This window comes from Urocampus carinirostris, chromosome 3, assembly GCF_059441175.1.
Source record: "Urocampus carinirostris isolate Australia breed hairy pipefish chromosome 3, RoL_Ucar_1.0, whole genome shotgun sequence".
Lineage (NCBI taxonomy): Eukaryota > Metazoa > Chordata > Actinopteri > Syngnathiformes > Syngnathidae > Urocampus > Urocampus carinirostris.
In genome coordinates, this window is record NC_142351.1 from 10,395,830 (window position 1) to 10,421,367 (window position 25,538).

General features: G+C 39.0%; 1 protein-coding gene across 2 annotated transcripts in view; it reads right to left on the reverse strand.

Moving 5' to 3' along the window:
• Positions 1-369: 369 nt before the first annotated feature.
• larp4aa (La ribonucleoprotein 4Aa) overlaps positions 370-25,538 on the reverse strand; it is a 30,217-nt gene continuing 5,048 nt past the window's right edge. The window contains exons 3-17 of one of the 2 annotated variants that reach the window (XM_088330616.1): positions 22,171-22,326; positions 20,541-20,622; positions 20,320-20,456; positions 20,137-20,240; positions 17,522-17,632; positions 15,766-15,819; positions 15,476-15,685; positions 13,847-13,947; positions 13,684-13,725; positions 8,742-8,966; positions 8,609-8,663; positions 8,367-8,525; positions 5,738-5,865; positions 5,457-5,670; positions 370-2,143 (exon numbers count right to left, since the gene is read on the reverse strand). In XM_088330616.1, coding sequence (XP_088186742.1) covers positions 1,766-2,143; positions 5,457-5,670; positions 5,738-5,865; positions 8,367-8,525; positions 8,609-8,663; positions 8,742-8,966; positions 13,684-13,725; positions 13,847-13,947; positions 15,476-15,685; positions 15,766-15,819; positions 17,522-17,632; positions 20,137-20,240; positions 20,320-20,456; positions 20,541-20,622; positions 22,171-22,326 — 2,156 coding nt within the window. In that variant the 3' untranslated portion in view covers positions 370-1,765. The remainder of the gene's footprint in view (positions 2,144-5,456; positions 5,671-5,737; positions 5,866-8,366; positions 8,526-8,608; positions 8,664-8,741; positions 8,967-13,683; positions 13,726-13,846; positions 13,948-15,475; positions 15,686-15,765; positions 15,820-17,521; positions 17,633-20,136; positions 20,241-20,319; positions 20,457-20,540; positions 20,623-22,170; positions 22,327-25,538) is intronic. The other variant, XM_088330617.1, reaches the window with a different exon arrangement.

Here is a 25,538-nt window from a genome sequence, read left to right on the forward strand (position 1 = left end):
AAATGGATATCTTGTGAAAGAATTGTAAGAACAAACGACGTTTGTAGGCCGTACAACCTTTGCAATAGTACACAAGTAAATTCATTCAAAAGAGAAAAATAATTTTGCATTGCCGGAAACTCAGCAAAATGTAACTTGAAGTCAAGTTTTGGACATGTTTGATCATGAATTATCTTGCCACACTTGGGATTATGGTGGCTCACTGTTGTTTCAAGCGTTGCTCACCGACTTTGTGTGAACGCTCAGACCCCTGCAAAATTACAGGGAACATTGACATGTACTATCATACCAATGATCAGTTTTGTAAACATCATAGGTTAAGAACAACAATAAAAAATAGGATGGGTGGAAAAAAAAGGACACAGGAAAGCCAAATCAAAATAATTTATTCTTTTGGTGTCAATTCATACAGTTCTAGGATTGTGTCTCAAACACTTGATCTATATTTATTTCTACAATCCCAACCCCAAAACCTCAAAATGAACGAAATAGGCCGACATAAAAAGAACAGGGTAGCGGTAGTCATGTCTGCCTGTCAAGCACAACCCCTCACAAAAAAAAAAAAAGCTTCACATTTTTCCACGAGCAGATGTATTCGGCCGTTAGTGCATTTTTATTTGTCGCCGATTGACCTCATATGTGAAAACCAAATGGCAACTCCAGTGATTGCTTTCATTTTTACCGTGCCTCTACATCTAAAGCATTGAATCTCTCTCTCGTTTCCGGCATCTTGAATGGTTAGTCACAGCGCAGCGCAACTCCGTTTGGTGTTGTCGATGTGATTTCACACAACTTTGGGGAAACCAGCCTTCCAAGATTGGGAGAAAATCTTTGCGGAGCGTAATTATAATAAATATTTAAAAGCAAAACAGAAAGAGATCTACAATCTCGACATTCTAAAGCTAGACAGTTCCGTTTTCGGAAGATACAAAAAATTAAAAAGCAAACACCGCACTAAAAACAACCATCGGGTGGATCCCTGGTGTTGGAAGGCCCCATACTAGCGACTCAAATCTCCCCAACGTCGAAGGAAGATGATTAAAGCTAAGGATGTAGCCGACTCGACCGCGAGGAACTCGAAACCATCTGCCGAGCGGCGGCAACATTCGGCCGACTGTATGCAAAAGCGTTGCCGTCTCGACATTTCTCACCGAACAAAGACGAACCTTCCCGTGACGGAACGCAAAGAACGATGAGACTGCGCCACAGTTTGAACATAATCCACACATTTGGTGACTGATGAAGATGTAAACAGAGATACTCGCCGATCGCCGGTATTCCGAATCAAACGCGTTTTGAGATAGAAAGCAACATGAGGCGCAAACAAAGAGAAATCAGACACGTTTCCAGTAGGACATTAATTCTGCTCGCGCATACTTGCTAAATCAAACCAAAGCACGGCTAATCGTGTGTTAGTGATAACCTTTTATGTACATGGCATGTGCATATTCTCCTCTTTAGTGCATATTGTTCTTGGAATTGGTGGTAGGGGGGCCACATACAGGCCACCGGCATCCTACCGTTCCCAGCGAGCACAATTGAGGGCACCTGCACCAAAAGTCAACTCTTTCGGGTACAATCACCGAAAAGCCTCGACCGATCGCTCCTCCGTAAAAAAAAAGGTAGCGCCGAGTGGAAAAGTTCCCGGGGGGAAGGGGGGCTACCGTAATCTCGCTTTTTATGTTTATCGTTTGTATATAATTACATATATATCCGGGTAGGATTTCATACATCTTATTTTCTATCGGTAGAGTTTTCCTTTCCTTTACTTTGGCGATACCGGCGGGATATTTTGCTCTTTGCCTAAATGCCTGTAAGCCCCCTGCGGAGAGTGACGTCGGTTGAAAGGCAAGCGCTTCGGATCTCGGAACTTGAAGCCGTTGCCGGCGCTCCGGGGCCCGTTGCTGCGGAAGGGGCCCTTGGATTCCCGTTCGCGGGCGGGGCGGCCGTCTTTGCATTCCCGCGCCGGATCTTTGTCCGGGCTCCGTTCGGTTTTGGCCCCGCCGCCGGAGCCGGGATCTTCCGACTTGTTGACGCGCAACTCGCGCAGTGGCTGGCTTGCCGCCGAGCCGCAGGGAGTCGGAGGCGGGGGGTCCTTGGGTGGCCGTTGGCACACCTCGGCGTAGCTGAGCTTGCGGGGTTCCTAAACGAGATGCGGGGGACGTGACTGAGAGGCTCAAAAATACACAAGGGAAAAACAGTCGCCTTCTGTGTTATGCACCCAGAACTATTACAGGGTTCATACACCTTTTATCAAGAACACGTTCAGGCGCTTTTTGAATGTCGATTGGTATACCGGCGTTTCATTTCCTAACCAATGTGTCAATCATCATTTGAATCAGTCACTATTGGCTAAAGTTATTCGGAGGTAAAGGGGGCGGATCCTTTTTATCATTTACAGGCTCGCATAGGCTAAAGGGGTGAAACAAAGCCTGCAATTGGCCGAAAAAGATGAATGTGAATCACACGTTGGGTTGCACTACGGCATAGAGAAAACGTTTTTTTACTATTCTGTATTTGGAAATATTTTACTCTCCTGGATTTACTCCACTCACGGTTGTAAGACCATGGTTATGTATCATTATTAAACGTGATGGCTGCAAGAGAACTTAGGTGAGCTATGCGGCTTTATATTTTCCCGGTATCTTGTTTTAGAACGATCTTGATGTTTCTGTGATGAGTCTATTTTTAAACTAAATTCAATTCAATGTGTTTATTGTCATATGCACAGTAAAGAACCCCGTTTCCCTGCACAATAAAATTCTTACTTTGCTGTCCACACAGTTGCCAGCAAAAAATAAAATGGAATCTAAGAAATGTTTGGCATTTCTTGAATCCCAAGACTTTAACCTTCCGAATGATATTTGGAACGATGCATTTGAGTGATTGGTGACATCGTGCAGACACTGTTTCCGTACGTGTCTGAGACACGTATTTGCTTCTTTGCAAGCTTTTGGAATGTTAAGGGGGGTAATAAGTTAGACTGAACTATCTGACTGTTTTGTCCACGTTCCCATTGTAGCGCCTCCGGTGCACCTTATCTATGGAAAATATAGGACCAAAAAATATTTTTGGGGGGTGCGCCCTATAACCCGGTGCGCCTTATAGTGCAGAAAATACGGTACCTGTATTTAACCAATTTTATTTTGTGCATTTACTTGAGAAAATATAATGTAGTATATTTGACATTAATTTTGTATTTCATTGTGAAGAAGTATTGAAGACTGTAACCAAATACAAGGAACGCTTACTAATATACTGATGTCCTTATTATCGGTCAAGAGGTTTACCAATTGGTATCAACAGAGCATTTTCAGCCCTATGAGGTGTCACTCCCCCCAAAATTTGTCTTTTTTCATACATAAGGTGCACCGGACTATAAGGCGCATTAAATTGAGACTAAACTAAGATCTACTGTGTGCATTCTACACGAACGGTATATATTCTGCAATGTTCGATCAGTCGGTAAGTGTCGCTGACCGAATTCGCCCAAAATTGTGTTCAATGGGAGCGCCGACACTTTACCACCAGTGGGATGGATGGCATATGAAAAGGTATTAGACCTTGTTACTTACGATGCCAACAACCCTGATTTGCATAGTGCATTCTGATGGGGGAGTCTCTACTTCTTCACCTGTGCATCAACAACCTCTCTGTTTAATATGCATACATACATAAAACAGCTTGTATAGTATTCCGTTGAAAGACTTTGTTTTCTTTATTCTCTGAAGAAGTGAAGAGACTGTTTTACCCATCACTATGCAAATCAGTGTTCCTGGCACCTTGAGGAAAGAGTGTCATGATGAAATACGGTCGAGTGCCTTGTCTTATGTTATCTTTACCACTGGTGGTCGAGTTGTGTTCGCACTCTCCCCGCCACTGGTTGTGTTCGATTCCCGTAGCCTTTTCAATTTATGTCAGCGATGATAATCGATACGATCAATATGTCTACAACCATTGCTCAAACGCAGTAATATCCAGTAAAATCTTGTATGCAAAACTTTGTATGGCAACGTAAAACTGGATTTTCAATCTTATCCATTACATTGAGTAAAATATAAAGCACACCAGGTTATAAGATACACGTTCGAATTTCTGTCCAAATTGTTTTTTTTAGGTGCGTTGGAAAGCCCCGGAAAATACCGCATTTGATACAAAATTAATTAAAGAGCACATAACAAAACACACTTTAGGAAGCTGTAGTGGATTAAATACAACCATAAACTGATATCAGTCATCTCAGACCCTCAGATCTCATAATCTTCATGCTCATTGGGCTGGCTGGAGTGTTGAGCCTGACTTTGTCAAGAAAGAATAGAGAGAGTATGAGAATGACAGGAAGAGAGAGAGCAAAAAACAGAAACAAAGACAAGGACTTTACACCGCCGAGTCCCTCTATGCGTCATGATTTCATCACTGGGTTGACTGAATGAAACCAGTGCGATTTTGTGTTGCCATTAATAAAACGGTAACACAATTTTAAAGTGTGTAATGTTAGGCTGTGTTACGCTATCGCTGCAGCAGCATTTAATTCTTTGCACAAACTATATGGCCACGTGATGACCTTGTTATTCCGATGTGCAAGATTTAAATTTTGAAACCATGAGTACAACTTAAAATGGATTCTTACAAGTCCTTGCCTTTTGATCGGATGTTCGGCCTGTTTACTTGAAGTGCAGAAGCCAATGTGCGACGTTGAGTTTTGGAATCAGTCATTGCAAAGTGACGGAAAACAAAGTTAGTATTGCCTGCTCAAGTGGTGTTTTTAAACAATCTGGGGAAAAAATCAAACTCAGCAGCAGATGGAGGGAGCCGCGCTGAACCATTTGTGTAACCGACTTTCTCTCGTGCTGTAGTTCCCTTTCTCTCTTAATCGCAAGGAAATCAAGTAAATCCATCATTGCGGTGCTGCTCAACCGCTGGGACCAAAACACAGTAAACCCTCCTTTTCCGCAGGGGATACATTCCAAAAACGTCCCGCGATAGTCAAAACCACCAAGTAGAAAACTATCAATTACTATATTATACATTGAAACCAAAGAACAAAACCTATTTACAGGATCAAGCATTTGTTTCACAAATATACAGTGCCGTAAAAAATATCGGTTAATTCCTGAATTCGGTGTTTATTGCATATTCATCACTCATTATGGTTTCAGATCATCAAACCAATTTTAATATTACACAGCGGCAACCCAAGGAAATACAAAATGCAGTTCTAGGCATTTATTGCCTTATGTGAAAAGTTCAGGGGCACAGTTTTTTCTGTGCCTTAATAAAAGGAATCAACATTTCAAAACTACATCTTGTATTTCCTTGGGTTGTATCGCGTGATATCAAAATTGGTTTGATGACCTGAAACCTTTCTGAGTGGTAAATATGCAAAAAACAGTCAGTAAGGGGGGCAATTACCTTTTCACAGTACCCTAGCTGCAGTAAAAACCATCACGACTCACCTGTGCAGGTGCGGGATCCGCAGCAGTGAGCGGTGGGGGCGTGATGGGCATCACTGGACTGGAGGCTGAGGGCGGTGCTGGATGCCTCCAGCTATGGACAGCTTGAGTGGACGAAGCAGTGCTGACAGGCATCTCAGCAGGCACGCTGGCGATTGGTTTGGATACCGGCGGCTCCGGATGCTCTAGTCTCTTCTCCCAACTTCTGGTGTCATGCCTGCATCATAGTGTTTTAAACCCTCTAGCCATGCTGGCTGTGGACCTTCTGTGCAACTGTTGCTTACCTCTGGGCCAGTGGTGCTGTAGGTTGTGTGTCAGGCTTTCCAGCAGCCTGGGTCAAACTTGTGCAAGCTAAACCATCCTCTGTGACCAAGGCGGGGGTTGCACTGCTTTCTTTATTTACTGCTTCAACCTTGAAATCATAAAGATGCACGTTAACGCTCTCATCATCATGTAGCCATTTCAAGTGGCACCTTCAAGCTTGAACAAGTTAGACCAAAAGTTGGAGAAAATCCCCACACCCTTCCATAAGTTGGGTCGAAAATTAGTCCGGACGAAAGTAAAGATACTGATGGCGTCATGTCATAAGAATGATGAGAAATACCAGTTATTTGTTTTAGGTTTGTTTCGATAATTTTTATTTGGTATGATACTTTAAAAAGCAATTGCCCTTTTTGGAAACAAAGAAAAATGTTGCACTAGGAGGAAGTAACATTTTTTTACTGTTGCAACCAGATTGGCAACACTTTAATGCATGTGTTTCATCCACCATTTTTGGAAGACACACAGAAACAGAGCTGTATTTGGCTGTGGTTTCCATTTTTTGACAATGGGAAGTGTAGTCATTTTAGTTGTGACTTGTTTTTTTTCCATCTGAAACATCAAGGTCGTTGACAAGCTTGGAGTTTTTCAATTTGTAAAACCAATTTCTGTTTATCGAATGTCATTTTTTTTTACTCTAGTACCAATAAATTTGAAAATTTGGATATAAAAGAAAAAAGGACGAAATAACTTTAAATGTCCGCCACAAGACAGTAATGAAACATTTTAATACTAGGCTCAAATACAGTTAAAACGCGTTTTAACCTATATTTTATGTTGATAGTAAGTGCATTATTTGTCCTCATGTAGGTTTTAGATGAGGGGATGGTGTCATAAGTCTGTAGTTTGCAATAGTCTTTGATCTGTGCAGCCTTTTGAGACTCCTTGTGATTTAGGGCGCCACAAATAAACATGACTTGACTTAAAATAATTCACACAACACTTTAACTTGTTCATAAGTCTTAAGAAAATGCAAAGTCAAAGCAATAAAGGTCCACTCCTAAAAATTTGGTATCACTGGAAAGAACTGATTATCTTCTATAGATCCCAAAGGGAGTTAATGAAATTGAATGAAATGGGTGGATATATAATATAATGGGTGGAGCTATTTAGGTTTAGAAATGTCCTCAACAGAGGACAATTCTGAACTACTGGGAGTCAGGAGGTGATGCGTCCAAGGGTTAATACTAGTGACACGCTTTAAACTTTAAAAAGCGCCCTCTTCTGGGGAGGTTTGTTGCTAAATTTTTTAATATTCGAAAAAATTTCATACATTCGCAATTACTGTATTTCTCTCTCTCCACCTTTGTAAGTACCCTTGACCAAATGTCGAGGAAATATCGTCAATGTGCAGTGACGCACACATTGAAGTAGACAACACCGGTGAACCCCAACTCGGGTTTTTCCTCTGCTTCTTAGCACTGTGCTTCCAATTGAACAAGTGTTGCTATCGTAGTCTGTATAATGTGTTTATTAAAAAATATTGACTAATGCGATTAAAACAAAAAAGCCATCGTTGTCTCTATAATAAGTCTATTAAGACATATACATGCGGACATCAACCAACACTGGAAGCGACCCAATGTAGCTTAACACTATAATATTAATGAACACGACTAGTTGTACACACATAGGCTTTATATAGTGTGCTATAGTAGACTTATTGTAAAGCATGTTGTTCACAGATCCCTGTAACCATTGTGAATGAGGCCGTAGTCTAGTTGGATTACCCAGTGTAAACAAATGTTTAGTTTAAATTCAAAATTTACTGTTAGCAAAGTAAGACACACTTCGAACTTATTGTGTTGTGTGGTTTTGGGGGACTACAGAAGAATACCACACCTAATAGTCATGTGCAAGTGAAAGATTAGTCATGTTAGTCATGTTTAAGGTCTAATTCATTCACTGTAAAAGGTTTCAGAGCGCTATTAAAGCTTTACTCGAATTCATGACAAATAGTTTGTGTCTTGTGACTATGTATATTCATATGTATTTGTGGAATGCTCTTCCCCCTAAGATTCGATCTGCAACCTCAGTGAAACTGTTTAAATCTAGGCTTAAAACACACATCTGTCTGTGTATCACCTGTTATTGCAACATCCATTGCAGCCTGGTCATTTTGGAACGGGGATTACTTCATGTGCGGTCCCTTCTCAAGGTTTCTTCACGTTGAGGTTTTTGAGTTTTTCCTTGCCCTCATGTATGTTATAGATCACGGGATGGTGTAATTAAAGTCTGTGGTTTGCAATAATCTTCTGGTCTGTGCAGCCCTTTGAGACTCTTTGTGATTAAGGGCTATACAAATAAACATGACTTGACTTGTGGATTTTGACTATCGTGTTTCCTTTTTGGAACTCAACCCTCTTGAAAATTGAGGGATTACTGTACTTTTAGAGACATTAACCCTTGTAGTATATGATTTTAGAACATTTAAAAATGAAAAGCACTTAACACTCAAGCATAAGCTACTTAAAATGAGTCCTCACTCGTTTGACAGATAAAGTGACTATGTGGAACACTGGAATTTATTACTCAAACAATAAATCATCTCAAGTTCAGACTTGGAGGTTACCCTATAACTACATTTCCTACCTTGTCTTTATACAAGCCACGAACAACATCCGACATTCGATTCTCAAGCACGGGCTCTTCCTGAGTACTGATCACGCAGCCAGGAAGAGGAGGAAAGTTGGTAGCAGCCAGGTCAAATTTGGGAGGAGGAACCTTAACGTCAACTAGCGGCACAGGCCTCTGCAAAGTACATATGCATAAAATACATATAATTAGAAAAAGAATGGTGTTTATGTAACTGTCCAATACTGAAGTGAATGTACCATCATCCGTTCATCTTCTCGCCTTCTACGCGTCCCTCTGTAAATTGTGCTCCGTCTGAAACACACACAGGCATCGTAGATAACTTCACAGCCTCATACGAGGAACCGCTCCAGAAAGAAAAGGTGGGATTACCGTCCGTGTCCGGCAATGCTATTGTCATCGTTTGGGTCCAAGGATGAAGACGACGAAGACAGATGTGAGAACATTGCGCTCAGGTCTGAAGCCGCCTGCGTCGAGTTGGAGGGTACATGTGGGTGTGGACCGCGCAGCCCCGTCAGACTCTCCAGAGAGACGGGGACAGGCGCTATGGATGCTGGGGTAACCTCGTTGGTCCTCATTGGGGGCTTTGCGTGGTTTCTACAACCCAAGAGTACGTCTTAAGTACACATGCCATTCCTGTAGACGTGGTTAGCCTCGGATGCGTTTCATTTTTTTACCAAACAGAGGTAACTCAAAAGTTTCAAGTCATTTTGGCGCAAATAATAGGGAATGGGATAACATTCAACATGACAAATTCAAGACTGAAATAACTGCAAGACAATGACGAAGGCAAACAAGCACATTCAACCCTCCTGTTGTCCTTTGGTCAAGATGACCTGCCGCTGTGTTGAAAATCCCCCATAAGTCACGTAAATTAGTTTTTTTAACTTCGAATTTCAGGACTTTTCTTAAAGTGGGCCTAATAAAAGAAAAAACGAAATGTATTTAAACACATTTCCATGTAAGCTCAGTGTCTGAAACTCATGACAAAAAGTTACAGGACACGAGGGCAGACAACTCTGAAAAGTTGCCTGCCCGGCCATAAAGTTACCTTCCCCATTTTTGACAACTTGAAACAGAATAAGACGACTAATCGCAAAAAAAAATTTTTTTAAATTGTTGCAAAATATTAAGGATTGATAATCAGAATATATAACAGAACATTTTCAAATTAAGTTTATTATAAATCTACTTATAACATTCATTGCATGTATGTGACACCGCTATTTTCCATCTGCCATCACTATGTACCTGTATTTACTCATCTTCATCCATACAATGTTTGCGTTGCATTGTCTGCTACAAGCCACGTAAACTCTTTCAATGATGCTTTCAATGTACGTTTATGTTTTGTAGCGTCATACATTTTGTTAGCTTCTTTTGAATCTTTCTTCTGGGGCTGAGGTTTTGGCTTGATTACTAACCACTTCTCTATTTTTCTTGTGTTCTCTGTGCGTCTACTTTGGAAAATGATATGCAAATCCACGACCTTATAACGCTCGGGAAAGTCCGGAAGCACATAATTATTCGATGCAGGCTTCCGATTGGCTCCTGAGTATGCAAATTGCCAAACGAACCAAAATTCAAAAATTGCCTAACCGAACGAAGATTTTGAAATTGGAATAAAGCAAAATGTTCAATTTAAAAAAAAAAAAAAAAAAACTTCGCTTTTTTTTCTTGAAAAAGTTGTCGGCCACCTGAGTGGAGACGTTTTCTAAGTTGTACGCCCGACGTAAAAAATGCACACCCCGGGCGTCCGGGCAGACGTTATTTCAGACACTGGTAAGCTGTACAAAAAGTTACAACAATGGTCTTTCGGTCAAAATGACCCATGAGGCAAATAGAGTTGAAGTCCAGGTCAGAAAGATATGTTAGTCCTGTCCTCAAAAGTCAGACTAACACACATATTGTTGCAGGTGTAAGAAATATATCTGCTAAGGCTTTGCACTTTTATACGGTGTTGCATGTGCCAATTAGTTGAAAGGATTGTTATTCATCTTTTAGTAATTTATTGCGCAGCTCTGTATTGTCTTAATATGGTTCAGTGCAGGGGGAAAACTGGTCATAGGAATGGAAAAAGCATCCCAAACTTATTTTCACACATTTTAAAAAAAAAAAAAAAAAGGTTCTTACTATTGAAATACAAGCTTAGTGGGATAACTATCACACATTCTGGTAAATTGCTTAAATCGGGGGTTTTGTGACAATGCGGTCATTTTGAGCCGTGGGGCACAGAGTATATAAAGAAAATGAGGACAACAGGAAGGTTAATAAACCAAAGCTTTATCCAAAACAAAATTGGTTTGGAAGTGATGAGGGGTACCCTATAAAAAAAAACTTGACTCAGACGGATGGGAAATGATTTGGCAATTCAGGCTTGCAAGAATTCTTATTTACTTCTTATTTACGAAGAACATGACAATACTGAAATTGTATAACATATGTTAAAGATTGTGTTCTCAAGAAGTTAAGCAAGGCAGATGACTTCGTAATCACCACAGACATGTGTGTTAAGCGCAAATACGACCCCCAAACATAAGCATCTTTATTACAATATATTTGTCAATTGTGATTATTTGTGTGACAATCAATCGTCTCCAGAAATTCCTAATTGTGACAGCTCTAATAATGGCTGTCAGAGGAGAAGCTCATGTCAAGTCGATTGCTAAGCTTGCCCAATTGCAGTAACATCCGTCCAAGTTTCAAGTTCCATGCAACCTAAGTTGAAATACATTACAATAGGGCCATCTTCTGCAGAGACAAGTCACTGAATGTAGTGGTATGTAGTAATGTAGTGAGTGTTGTGTTAAGAGTCAAATGCTGAGATGACGGTTGTCTGCCGATATTGTCATCCAAAAAGTGATTATTTACTGGCGGAGGTCGTGGGTATGGTGGACTTAAGTCGGATGTTAATTATATTGAATGTTCTCCACTTGAGCCAGGCTTTAGCTAGATCAGACAACATTGAAAAGAAAATTGTAGGGCAAATTGTTAATTGTCTTGACTGCATGATAATCAGAGTGTGATCAAATATTTATAAATTGGAGGAGTAAAAAAAAAAAAAAAATGGTTGCGAAACTCCTACCATTTGCAGTACCCAGGTTAAAATACATATGAAAAAAATCATTTTCGTTTTGTTTATTCAGTCAATTGGCCTGCATATGTACACTAAAACAATTGTATTGGTACACTTAACATAATTATATTTCATCAAAGTGTTTACAAAAATAAGACTGAATGGCAACCAGTTCAGGGGGTCCCCTGCCCAAAGATGCCTGGGATGGGCTCCAGCCCCAACTGTGAAGGTTTGCAAAACATATTCAATAGTTATTGATATTATCTACCTAAAATTATGTAGCTATAGTAATTTTATTATTTTTCATTTATTTATGCATTTTCTTCAGAGCTAAAATTGGGTAAATTTGATATCCATTTTGTTTTTAATGTAAAAAGGTAATGAAGACATGTACTCCTGATTGAGAGGTTTACCCATCACAATCAACAGAGTATTTAATAGAATTTGTATAATAGAGAACAATAAATAAACCATAAACTGATCTCAGTCGTCTGACCCTCAGATCTCATAATCTTAATGCTCATTGGGCTGGCTGGAGTGTTGATCCTCACTTTGTCAAGAAAGGATAGAGAGAGTATGAGAATTGACAGGAAGAGAGAGAGCAAAGGACAGAAACAAAGACAAGGACTTTACACCGCCGAGTCCCTCTATGCGTCATGATTTCATCATTGGGTTGACTGAATGAAACCAGAAGGATTATTATTACCATCCTGGTATGCTTGTATGTTGTGTTGCCACTGATAAACCTAAAAAGGTATTGTATAACAATCTACCATGTTTAAGTGTGTATTGTTATACCGTGTTATGATATTGCTGCATTAGCATTTAATTCCCTGCACAAACTATAAGGCCAGGTTGTGACTTTTTTCCCCAAAATATGTAAAAAAAAAAATATATATATATAATATATATATATATATATATATATATTCAGTCGTGCACAACTGAGGGCCGTGCAATATGGCGAAAAAGAAGGTCTTGATTCATTTTTGTTGCAACACATTAAACAGCTAAATCTAGAGGACAAATATAAAACACTGTCCTTTTAAGAACATTGGAGTATTTGTGCTACAACTGAGCCGAGTCGGGGAAGTACAAACCACTGTATATCATAGCAAGTGTCAAAAAAATTGTTGATCAACAAAGCAGCGAAAGCAAATAGTCATACAAAATGAATGGTTAATAACGAATGGGAAACTTCTAAATCCTTTAATGAGGTAAAAACTGAAAGAAGTTACAGTGATGAAATGAAGTACAGACGCTCCCCTACTTACGACCATTCGACTTACGCAAAGTATTAGATACGAACATTAATTTCGGGATGTCGAAAAATATCCGGACTTTGCTGTAAGTTAGATTTTGTATTGTGTGCACCTTTTTCCTGAGTACAGGACATTACTGAAGTGCTTCTTTCCGCCGCGTGGCGCAGTGAGAGGTCACTCAGCATCCACCAGAAGAAGAAATCCGGATTTTACTTCCTGGTTCGTGTGTAATCATAACGTTATGCGCGCTAGGACTTTAACGTTTTGATTGTTTAAAATTTCTTGCATCCATTCAAAATAGTTGGTGTAAAGTGTAAAGAAGAGGCGAGCCGGTTCATTTGAAATGAAAGTGGAATAAGAAAGCTTGATGCGGTTGAGAAAATGGTTGGATCGCTCTTTTTCGGCCACTCCTTAACAAGGAGGAGGACCTCTTGAAGCTCATCTTTCAAAAGTAAGTTACACTTAACTTTATTTATCTTTCTAGAGCATATTATTTTATAAAATGTTTATTTTTTTTAGTACAAAACAATACAGGTTACTTATACAAGGCTGAAACATACAAAATATAGCTCTGAGGCAACTTACAAACAAATTAAACTTACTATCGTCCAGAACCTCGTTCGTAGGTCGGGCAGCGTCAGTATTGGAACACGCAGTAATTTTGAAAGTGTTCCCACGAGAAATGTATAATGGCACCATTAGAAAATGGATGTGATAAACCAAACTCAGACTTTCTCTCGGAATGACTTGAACCCAAGATAAAAAAATTCAAACCCTTTAACCATTTCAAAGTGTTTCAATTCGCAAAATTGCAGTGTTGAATTGCTATTGTAATTACAAAATTTAGTCACTTGACCGCACAGTTTGGTTAGAATTCATCACACCTATTCATACAAAAACGAGTTGATTGGGGAAAAAAAATGAAGAGTAGAAATGAAGCTTAAATGAAGCTTGTTGCGAAATAAAATTTTTGTACCTGAAGGCATTTATAACATTCTTTCTTGAATAGAGCGGAACACTGTTGGGATAGCAAGAAGACGGAGTAAGGAACAAACTACTGGAGCCAATGTATTTCAAGTCACATCATTTGATAACTTTGACAACAAACACAATCAGAAATGGTGAAAATAAAACCTTACCGATTTCTGTTGAAAGGGCGTGAAGTCGTAAGAGAACCGGATCCAGTTTTATAGTGTCCAGAGCCATACCCATTAACAAAGCTAGTGTTAGGGAAAGGTGCCTATAGAGACAAGTCAAATTGTTATTAAAGTACTGTAATCAGAGGTAAGATCTTCGGTCCGAGCCCCGACGAGCACGTCCCCTACTTCGTCCTCACAACTATAATACGCAAATTCACGTTTTTCCAGGCTCGGCACTTTAAATAAAACTCATTTGTCGGGCTCAGGCTGGGCCACGCCTCAATACCCCCGGGTCCGGCTGGATTTTTTTTTTAGGCCTGATCTTACCCCTACCTAGGGTGAAGGATAAAAATGTATTCATGAATATATATTGGGATTTTATTTTTGGCGTTTTTTAAAATCAACTGTTCTCCCTGGAATCCATTTTTGTAACGTCATATCCGGTGCACAAAAATGAGGAGAGCAATTAGGCTATTGCAAATATGACATATTCGTCTAATCGTTAATATTTTTTATATTCGTGAGTATTTTTCACATTTTTGATGACCGTCTTTTGAAAAAACACGAAGGGGAAATACTTATGCCGGATAGCATTGAAAATAAATTAGTAGACAATTCTTTATGACTTTTAAGACAGTGTTGATATTCACCTAACCCCTACTCAAGCGTTTTTGACCCTCAGATCTCATAATCTTATGGTTCATTGGTATCGGAATGAAGCATTCAACTTTGAAAGATATAGTAAAATAGACAGATGGATAGTTAAGTAGACAGATAGAGAGAGAACTAAAGACCAAAGCCAATTGCTTCACACCAGACTCCCTCCATGCGTCATGATTTCATCACAGGGTCTGATTTAAAATCGCGTACCATGTTTATTCTTTCTGCAATCTCACATTTTTCCGTCTTGGCAACGTGGTTTTGAAAAAGCGGGATTTTAATTAATTATGAATAGGATTTCTACCAGACATCCTAAAAGTTGAAACCAGTGGTGTCTAACAAATTCAAATGTTCAGTAGTTGAATAAAATATAGAACAGTGAGCTGTGTACGCTGACATTTTTGATGTATTCATCCATCATAATTGAAAATATATCAAACATTCTAAATCCCACAATACCTTGCCCTACCCAGATCTGTGTTTTATCCAGAAATAACTTAAATACACGAAAATGTAACCCTTACTGTTGCAGTAAAACAAAAAGCAAGATATTTTGAATGAAATGCATTGGCCAGATTATAAAATGGTGTGATTATTTACTTCCTCTTTCCCTTTGTTCTGAATTACATGATACGTTGAAGCCAAGATTCATGCTCATGCACTTAATGTAATGAAAAAGCTTTCCAAGGTGTAAGCATTCTTGTAAAATGCTTATCAGATGCTACAGATTTTGATATGATTTTAAGAAGATTAGTTGTAATATTCATTCTCAGAATGGATTCTACTTTTCCCCTATGATCATTACAAAGGAACTGCAGTACTTTTTGTGATTTGTAAAAGCAGACGCCATACTTAAAGAATCGTTGTGTGACATTGATTTCTGATGTGACTGTTTCATAAAATATCAATGTTCGGGAGGAGTTTTTGCATATTTTACCCAAAGGTCCAATTCTAATCAGTGTGTCTTACCAAAGGAGTTTCGAAGTATGGTGCAGGCGATGGGGTCCAGGTGGGGGGCACGATTCCGTAGACAGGGTACTGTTGCTGGGGATAGACATGCTGCATGTAGAAAGGGGAGCTGTACTGGGAATGGCTCTGCGGCTGCTGAGAGAAAAGGCTACTGTCCATGCTACGGTAGCCATTCTTTGCAAAGAACGTGTTGATGGCTTTTATCCTAGCCTGTCATAATGTAACGGAGTGGAAAAAAAACTGTAAATCCAAGTATTATGGACATGACCAAAAAATAAACTTTGGCTTACCATTATGGGTTTTCCCTGAAATGTTTTTACTTCCTCACGCAAGTACTCATAGGCCTGTAAATAAAGTAACATTCAAATCAACGTCTTGTTTAAGTAGTGCTGTATAACATTTCCTGTACTGTTTCACATTAAAAGTATCAAAGATGAGATGTAACATTTAATAATACTCCCATAATCTTTAATAGGGATGGTACGGTTTTAATTCTCTTTCTAATGTTTGTGGCAATAATTATTATTTAATCCAGAGATACTAAACCCTCACTGACACCCAAATATTGCACATGATCACGCAGTGGATTTATACTGATTATTGTTCTTATTAAAATCTATCTATCTACCTTTGTTATATCCCTCAAGAGGGGTGACCGACAGCAAGACACACACATACAATAACAAGGAACCATGAAAATATTGTCTGATATAAAAGTGTATGGTACAGAAAAGGTATGGGACCTTTGCTCTACACAAAGTTTTCACTACAACTAAAATGCTATATGCACAACATACAGCTCAGATGGAAATACTTCCTCTCACCCCACGAGTCTAATACTTGCATATTTAAGGTTGGTGAACATTTCATGGAATGCAAAACAAAATTTTGGCACAGTTTTTAAGTGAATCTGAGTGAGGCAGTACCACCTAAGACTTAGGTCCTAAGTGCACCCCAACTTCGTGCATACCCCAACAAGTACTGATTTGCAAGACTTAATTACAACGAACTATCCATTTTCTACTCCTTATCAGAGGTTCGGTTGCGCGGGCAGCAGCTTCAATCAGTAAGCCTAGACTTCCCTCTCTCAGCTTAAGTTTTGAACTCACGGGCCACCCAAAAGAAAGTCTCTAAGGGAGAGGCCAGGCACAGAGCAAAAGACACTTATTTTACATGCTTACATTCAAGGTATTTAGTTTTTTTAGGGTCATTAGAAACAGCGCCAGTGGCTTGACTGCGTCACAAGCTGTGCAACCGTTTCTGAAGAAGATTGCATGCGATCGGCATCTTTTTGTTGGGTAGGATGGATTAGCCAAGTTAGAGGAAACAACATGTATCATTTGAAAACTGGCAACGAGTGGAATAAACACGCATTGGACTATTTAGAAATGTTCTCGTGGGATTGTTTTTAAATGAACCGCCTCAAAAAAAATAAAAGAGCACACATCAAATTCATAATAGCCAATTTCATCCTGATCGAGCACTATAAGCGACCCGGACTGGGTATTTACCCTGGAGCATGACAAACAATGGTTCTTGTAAAGTAGCTTGTTGGATAAGTCCCTGCGGTTTACACAGGCACTTACTACGCATATCCCTGTGCTAAAAACAGCTCTTTCCAAAGAAGGAAAAAAGGAGTGGGTAGGCTAATCTGTATATGGCGTTTAGGCACAAACAATAACCATTTGTCTACCAGTGTGAACCCTAACGTATTAGTTTTCAAACCCAGAGGCAAAAAGTACTCTTACAACTGCTCCAACAATATACGTTAGTGTTTATTATTAGGTTCTTTTCTAAATATAGCACGTGGTCCAAAAGTAAAGGTTAAATGTCCCCACAAGTATGCAATGCCCAAGATGAGTTTTATTGAATGACAGAGCACAGTGCACAGAGAAATCACGTGAGCAAAACTGTTTAAAAGAGGCTCCTCCACACTGCCACAGTAGATCCCCCAGGACCAGAAGAGGGAGAGATACTGTATATACATAGACAGAAATGGACAGACTGGGACAGACAGACGGACAGACACCGAGCGAGAGAATTCACCTGCTGAGCATCAGTGTCTGACTGGAATGTGATGTACCAGTTGTTGTTGTGTGCAAACTCAACGCTCATCACCTTTGGACAGTTCCCACTGTTGAACAGCGACTCCACTTCCTTTAAAAACACAAAGACAAACATTAAAAACTTGGATAAAATGATGGTATAATTTCATACGATCTCGGTTCCTATTTTTGATTGGAGACATCCTAAACCAGTTGCTCACAGCTTAGGGTCAAATATAGTGTAGAAGGATTTTGAATCGTACCAAATATATGGCTGCATGGTTTAATTTCAGCCTTAAAAAAATCATGTGCATTTGCCCTATTTGATTTCTCCATTATATTTATCATCATGGATATTTTGCTGACATTGCAAACCCACCCTTGTGTCCATGTAGGATATTTCTGTCAAACAGTGATAACCAGGTCCGATATGTAGCTGTGAGTGAAGACATGAAGAACACGAGTGATGCAAAGGAGAAAGTTTTCTTCATCAGGGAAGTAAAAGTTTCAGAAATGCAATTGACAATTGCTTCAAACTCTTGGGGGTGCACTTCTCTGACAACCCTTTGTTCTGTCAACACTAGGGGTGTGGTGGGGACGGCCGAGCAGCGACTCCACCTTCTGAGGGTGCTCGGGAAGAACAACTTGGAGCAGGAGCGGCTGGATTCCTTTTACAAATCCACAGAGAGCATTCATACAGCGCTAAGGCGTGTCATGCTAGAAGTGCGCCAGCAAAACCATATAGTTATCAACACAGCCCAGAAAATCATTGCCTGCTCTCTGCCCGGCCTAGAGTACATTGACGGCTTGAGATATTGCAACAGAGCCAACAATATTATAAAAGACTTCACTACCCCTGCCAAGACATCTATGACCTGTTGCCCACTGGTAGGCGCTACAGGTCTCACTGACACAAAGCCTTAATAAAAACTGAGCTTATTATACAAGAATCGTTGATCACTAAAGCTACAAACACGCCAAACTTTGTAACACTCCACACATAGATGGGTTTTAGCAAACAGGAGAGAATTTTTTGCAATTCTCTCCATCGAGCACATCTCGCAGAAGCCTTTTCCAGTAAAATAAAGCTTTCTAAAAGCTCAGCAGCAGAAGCATAGTAAGACAATGTGACATTTATGTCTGAAAATGAAATCCAGCGCCACAGAATGTATGAGCACCTTCATACACAACTCATACTTAATGTATGTCTCAACATGTCGAAAAGAAGCACAATATTTTTTTACATTGCGTGCCGTTCAAACTCCTTGATTGGCTCCCCTGAGGAGACCCTTCGCTAAAACATTTCTAGACATATTTTTGTTCGCAACGTAAAAGACTGCGATTGTGTGTTTTTCCACATAATATTCATAAATGAACAACCCATTTCTATTCTTTGGTCGACCGGTCGATCAACGGCATCATGGCCAAGTGAAATTCGCTATGTACAGAACAACTTCAAAGCATTCCTGGGAAAGATAAACTGGGTTCGTACACCGTTTCAAGGCCCAATTCAAGCACTTTTTAAGAACTTTCAGAGACAGTTTTCTAATTTCTTCAGGAACATTCAAAGAGAGAAATAAAATACGTTCTTAAATTGTTTATACTATAATTATTTAGCCCAGACAAGTGCAGGCCAAGGAAAGTCATTATTTTTTACCCAATGCAACATCTTTTGCAGCCTTGTCATCCTGTTGAGGTTTTGAGTTTTTCCCTTGCCTACATGTCAGTTTCAGATCAGGGTTTGGTGTAATTGTGGCCTGTGTAGTCCTTAGAAACATTTTGTGATAAAAAGTTATACAAATGAAGATGACTTGACTTAAGTTTAACTTATGTTGTAAATATGAACTGGCCATTTGAACCACTATTTTTGTACATTTTACTTGCATTTACCTTAATATATTGTCTATCAAGTCAGAACGCAGAAAAACATTGCAAAACCTTCAAAAACACCCCAAATTACAGCAACTTTCAAAACACATTAAAATCCAAACAGCACCTATATGAACTCTGTTTTTTATGGTTTATGGTGTTACCGCAGATTCTAATGAATTTGGAACAAATCTGGATGTAGAAATATTTAGCCCTAAGTCTTCCTTTTCATTAGAGCCCAGGATCATATCTGTACATTGAAGCATTCTGAATAGCAGACTTTATCCCAGAGCTACCACCGGTTTAAAGGGTCACCCATACGGCACACCCAAATGGCATTCTTTTTCTTCGCCTGGACTTCTCCGTGAGAAAACGTGTGAGATGTTCATTTTTTCGGTACTGTCAAATTTGAAGAGGAGCTGGGGAAGCTTTTGGGCTGTTATCTTGTTGTGTTATTCAGTCTCATCAACGCGCTATTTATTTTCGGAGAGAAAAAGTAGATTAGTCTGTTTTTGTGTGTATTTGAACTTCCATATGGTGCCAATAGTACTCAGATTTTCAGTGTTGAATAGAAGACTTTTAAGTGTCATCTTCAAAAAGAGACACAACAAAAAATAGCATGTTGAACATTTTAAAAATGTTTATGTTTTACGCTAGGAACTTAGTTCATGTGCGCAGGAGCAAAGAAACCATCAGGGAGACACAGAAGCAACGGTTTGGACGTTGTGCCTGCTCAAATTACTTTACCTCAACGGGTGTGGTCTCAGGGACCTCCCGCAGGATGATAATGCACCGTTTGTGGTTGGGGCGCACTTTTTCACCTTTCTCATCTACTTGTACCACGGGCGATGCTGAAAGGATATTTTTTTTTCAATTGAAATGCTCATGCACATACATTTCAGCAATGAACCTTTGCAATATGTCACCTACATCTTAACACATCCACAATGAGGTCCATATCACTGGTGAGAACCTTGATGCCATCCATGTTGGCAATGGTCCAAATAGGAACAAACTGGTCGCTGTCCATTTGGGACATCAGGTACAGATCTTTCGAGAGGTTTTCTCTACATGTTAGGGTATAAATTTACATTGAACAAAATTTTCAAGAACAGCGCCTTCTTTAAAAGTTGAGGGATCTCAACGCTTACCTTGAGAAGTAAAACTCAAGCTCTTTTTTCAGAGACTCACGTAGATTCTCGGTTGAGAGTGGCTGGTCCCCTGATTTGGCATCTACAACACAAGAAAAATTGCCGCATTGTTGAATGAGATGCACTTATACTTATCAAGTACACATAAGTATAAAGGGGTGCTCATAAACACACTAGTTTGTATTGACATAAAGCATGAGACAATGACCTGTTTCAAAATATAGTTTTGTTTAAAAGCTTAAGTTAAATGACCACTCAGTCTGCCGCCAATAATGAATAATCAATTTTTTTCCATAAGGGGAAAATGAAAAACAGAATGACTATATCTTTTGCAGAGTAGCACTGAGACAATTCCCTCTAATTCACTCATATATGCTTCTGAACGTGTGTGCAGAAAAGGAGTGGGGTATGGCGTGTCGAGAGCGAATAAGACACACGTGCCACTTAAGAGATTTAAATATCCCTAAAAAAGTGTACTTGTATGCTTCCTTTTGTTGTTTATTTCACTCAAATACCCGTAAACAGCAAAAAACAATTTTTTTTCTTATTTTGTTATGCTTTTTCTCCATTTACATTTTGGTCTTAATATGTCGAAATATTAATATACATGACTAAAAAGAAATAATTACAAATAAAGTTACTTGAAAATTAATCTAATCCTTAAATATCCCCTGTCACAGGCAATATCTGTTTTTAAATAGTTATCACTGTGACACAATGACACCGTGATGATTAACTTCAGAATCTCATATCGGCCCATTCCTAATTGGCACAAGAGCAAGAATGGTCGTTGGCTGAACATACTAGCTATTTTCTATATAATTATTTTATATTCATATTACGAATGTGCCTGTTGTGAACATATATGAATATTGAATGCAGTAGGACATTAGTTGTAAGGTGTGGATCAATGACTGAAAATCCTGAGTCTGCTGCCATCCCTATCAGTGTGGATAAGCCACCCTCAGTTCCTTTTCCTCACAAGTTTAGACTTTGTCTCGCCAATTTTTCCCCCCTTAATATTTATTTTGTTTTGATTTAACGATTGATTAAACCATTGATTATTGCCGGCTCTGTCCAGCACGTTTAAGATGATTGTGCAAATAGGTGACTTGCTGACAAACTCGAGCCCGATTGAAAATTAAGACAAAACTGGGACATTGGAAAAGGGATGTGAGAGCACAAAAATGACAGCATGACGAGGAGAGTGAATTGCTCAACTCTACGTGCATTGATCTGGTTAAATAGCAAAAGGCTACCTGGGGTACTTGATAATTTTGTTACTAAATCACTTTTTTCGCTTGGCACTACTGGTGCGAGCACCTTAAGTAATAATGCACTTACTAATTACTTGAACCAGGTCTCTTCTTACTTTCAGCATTTTCTATGATCAACGAAAGTTGATCCTATATTTCTCTATGCAGTAAAATATGCTACACAAGCAAATAGAAACGATAACAAAAAACGCAGTAAGGAGCATGAGGTCACTCGGAATTTGCCACTTGGTGCAAAAATACAAAAAATTAAAAGTAAAAAGGGAGATGCTTTTTTTTAAACAGCAGTGACAACATGGGAAAAATAAAGGAAGCATTTAGATTGAGAGTTTTAATTGTGGTGCGGAATGACAAACCCGCGGCCGTGAGCTCCGAAGGGGGGAAATCCAATTCTGGAGGGTCCAATCCATTGACTGTTATCTCAGATGTTCCTGTGCTGCTGGTGCTTCTTTCATCCTGGCTTGGGAATCCAACAGCGTACTGTTTGCATCCAGGCAGCGGCTCAGCGTAACCTTAGAAAAAGTCGAGATTTCGGTAATGATTACAGTATATAAAAGAAAAACAAATGGATCCCTATTATTTATTGTACTACAATCACTGGCTTAACCCATCTCTAAGAATGCACAGAAATAAAATTTTGGGGCCAAAACTGACATTTGGCTGAAATAAATTTCAAAAAAAGAAGAGTTTCAAACATTTATTTGACCTGCTGAAGGCGTGATATGATAAATACCTGACTGGCCTTTTACTCGCTGCTGATTATAAAATGGTGCTATTACATTTCCAAAAGACACAAAAAAGCCTTTAAGTGCTTTAAAAATAAATTTGGACAACAAAGTGCAACAAATACTGCTGAAATATATTGAATGCAAATGATATAAGCAAGCCAATTCTACTTTAGTAGTGTACTTTAAATAAATAGCTTGTAGCTGCTGCACTGAACAGTTTATCTTGCTTATTTATAGGTACATATTTTGGGGTCGTTTTAGCTTTTAATGGACATGACAGTGAATAGTGACAGTGACGATGGTGATGCCACAAATTAGTCAAACTCACATATAAAAAACAATAATTCCCCAAAAAACAAAATAGTGATAATAGTGTTATGTTTAGAGTTTAGTAGATAGATGGATACTTTATTCATCCCCGTAGGGAAATTCACACTTCCAGCAGTATCCTTGTGTTGAAAAATAAAACAATAAAATAAAGATATGGAATACAAAAATACCCAATATAACGTTTTGCTAAAGAGTATTTAAATAGTGCTACGGAAAATACACACTAACAAAAATAGGATAATATGCAAATGTGGGGGTGGGGTTTAATGTGGGCTTTTACTCCCCCGGGTGAAGTTAAAGAGCCTCATGGCATGAGGAAGAAATGATAAGAAGACAATGGATTTTGAACTGGCAAACACAACAGGGGAGGCCAAACTTCCAATAAGAAATCCAACCTGTTCAAGGCCCTATCCAGAGCACTTTCATTTTAATAAACTTTGAGGATACAAAAACAGATCCACCCTAAAGGGTGTGGAAATCAACAAACAGAAACATGATAGACCGAAAGTGAAATTAAAGTAAAAGGTTCATAATCGTGAAAACAATGAATAAAAGTGTGCAATAATAGTCGAAACAGTGAAAGGGCATTCTATATAACATGCTGAGCATGTGACAGAATACATTTATCAAGTGATCAATAATAATGCTATTGTGCAAATTTGTTATGAATATAACTCATGTTTGTAAAAAGCCATTTATTTGTAAGAATCAATATTTTGACTTGATTTTTTTTAATGTTGGGAGTTTTAATAGAGAATACGGGTTGCGTGATTTGCCGTAGACTAGCAAAGAAAACTGAGGAAGATTCTTGGTATTAGGTAGCTCTGTAATAGTAAATCCAATTTCTCTTTGCAGTCATCTTAGTGACAGCACATGAACAGATTGAACTGAATTTAATGTTATATTCAACGTGCGTGTTAACAAATTGAGACGGCTGAATTGTAGATGGTTACATCTTTAGTAAAATTAGCTGAAGTCTAGCAAGCAGCCATCAAAAACGTGAAAGCAAGCAGACAAACTTGACGAAATATCTCATAAGGAATGGCTCCTGTTTTGAAAGGGCACTCCATTTCGCCCTACGTTCCGGTTCTTTGCTCTGAAAATGCTGGTCTACTAGTGATCCCAAGAGCCAAGAAGAGATCCGCAGGTTCGAGAGCGTTCTCCATTCGGGCCCCGGTGCTGTGGAATGCTCTTCCCCGTGAGATTTGATCTGCAACCTCAGTGGAACTGTTTAAATCTAAGCTTAAAACACACTTCCATTCCATAACATATGAATAACCTATATTCTATGTTCAGAATTTTTGTGTATTATTTGTTATTGCAACATGTGCGGCCCCCTTCAAGGTTTCTTCATTTTCCTTATGTTGAGGTTTTTGAGTTTTTCCTTGCCCTCATGTAGGTTTTAGATCAGGGGATGATGTAGTCTGCAGTTTGCAATAATCTGATCTGCGCAGCCCTTTAAGACTTTTTGTGATTAAGGGCTATACAAATAAACACGACTTGACTTGACACAAGCTCCTTGCTCCTTGAGTGCACATTGAAGAATAAGCAGGCGCATCGTGCCCAATGAGTTTCTAGTCATCATTGAATTGCCACTGAAGTTATTCTAAAAAGCTGTAAAATGGAACAATTTTTACAGGAGCATGTATCATTTTTAGCCAAGGCTACAGGGCGCAGAAAATATTGTAATGCCACAATAAAGTATAAGATGGTACAATCCAACTGGCCATAGTTAACAAATGTACCTGAATCAAAATGTTATGTCTTCACATCTCAACAGGAAAACCACCATTTCCTAAAAGGATGGCAGTTCTCACAAAATCAAGAACCAAGCTTTGCCTTAAAATAACAGGTACAACACAGTCACATTATTTAAACAAAGTCATTTGTGCTGACCATTTGCCTTCAAACGAACAATTTCATAGAATCTTATCCACCGCGAAACAAACAAACTTGTCTAACGACCGTTTAAATCAAGCCCCCCCTCGTAAAAGTTGAGCACAAACTTGCTGTTTGAGACGGTTTTCTTCACCAAAAATGAAACACGTTGAGCTGTGCGTACATCAGCATTTGTTACCTGCCAAGTCCGCTACACTGGGTTCGTACACTTTTTTCATGGCCAAATTCAAGCACTTTTAAGGACCTTCAAAGCCATTTTTCCAATTTCTCCGATACCATTAAAAGAAAAAAAAAATCCAGTGTGATTCGTGTATTTTAGTGAGCCACAGATACATCTGTAATTTATATGTGAGGTTTTTAAATATTGCTTATACTTTTATCGACTCATCATTTTATAAAATATATCTTGAGTGAATTGGAAATATATTAATTTCTGAGGCAAATCTCTCCCTATCTATGTGTTCTGTCAAAACGACAGTAAAATGTAGCTTACATTTTCAGTTGCATTACGTTCTTCTTATTACAATTTACAGCTGGGGAAGCTACCTAATATTTTGCATGACCTGTAAAAAAAAGATCCATGATTGATCCGTAATCCTTGCACTAATAAACATTTCATAACGGCCTGTTTAAGTGTAGAATAGACCCGTCCTCTTTGGCGCAACCCGCATGGGGCGTTGCGCCTTCATAGCAAAATCCCGGACAAACTTATGCTAGCTGCAGTTAATCACGAAGGAAGAAGAAAAGCAATGGCAAACCGAAGCCAC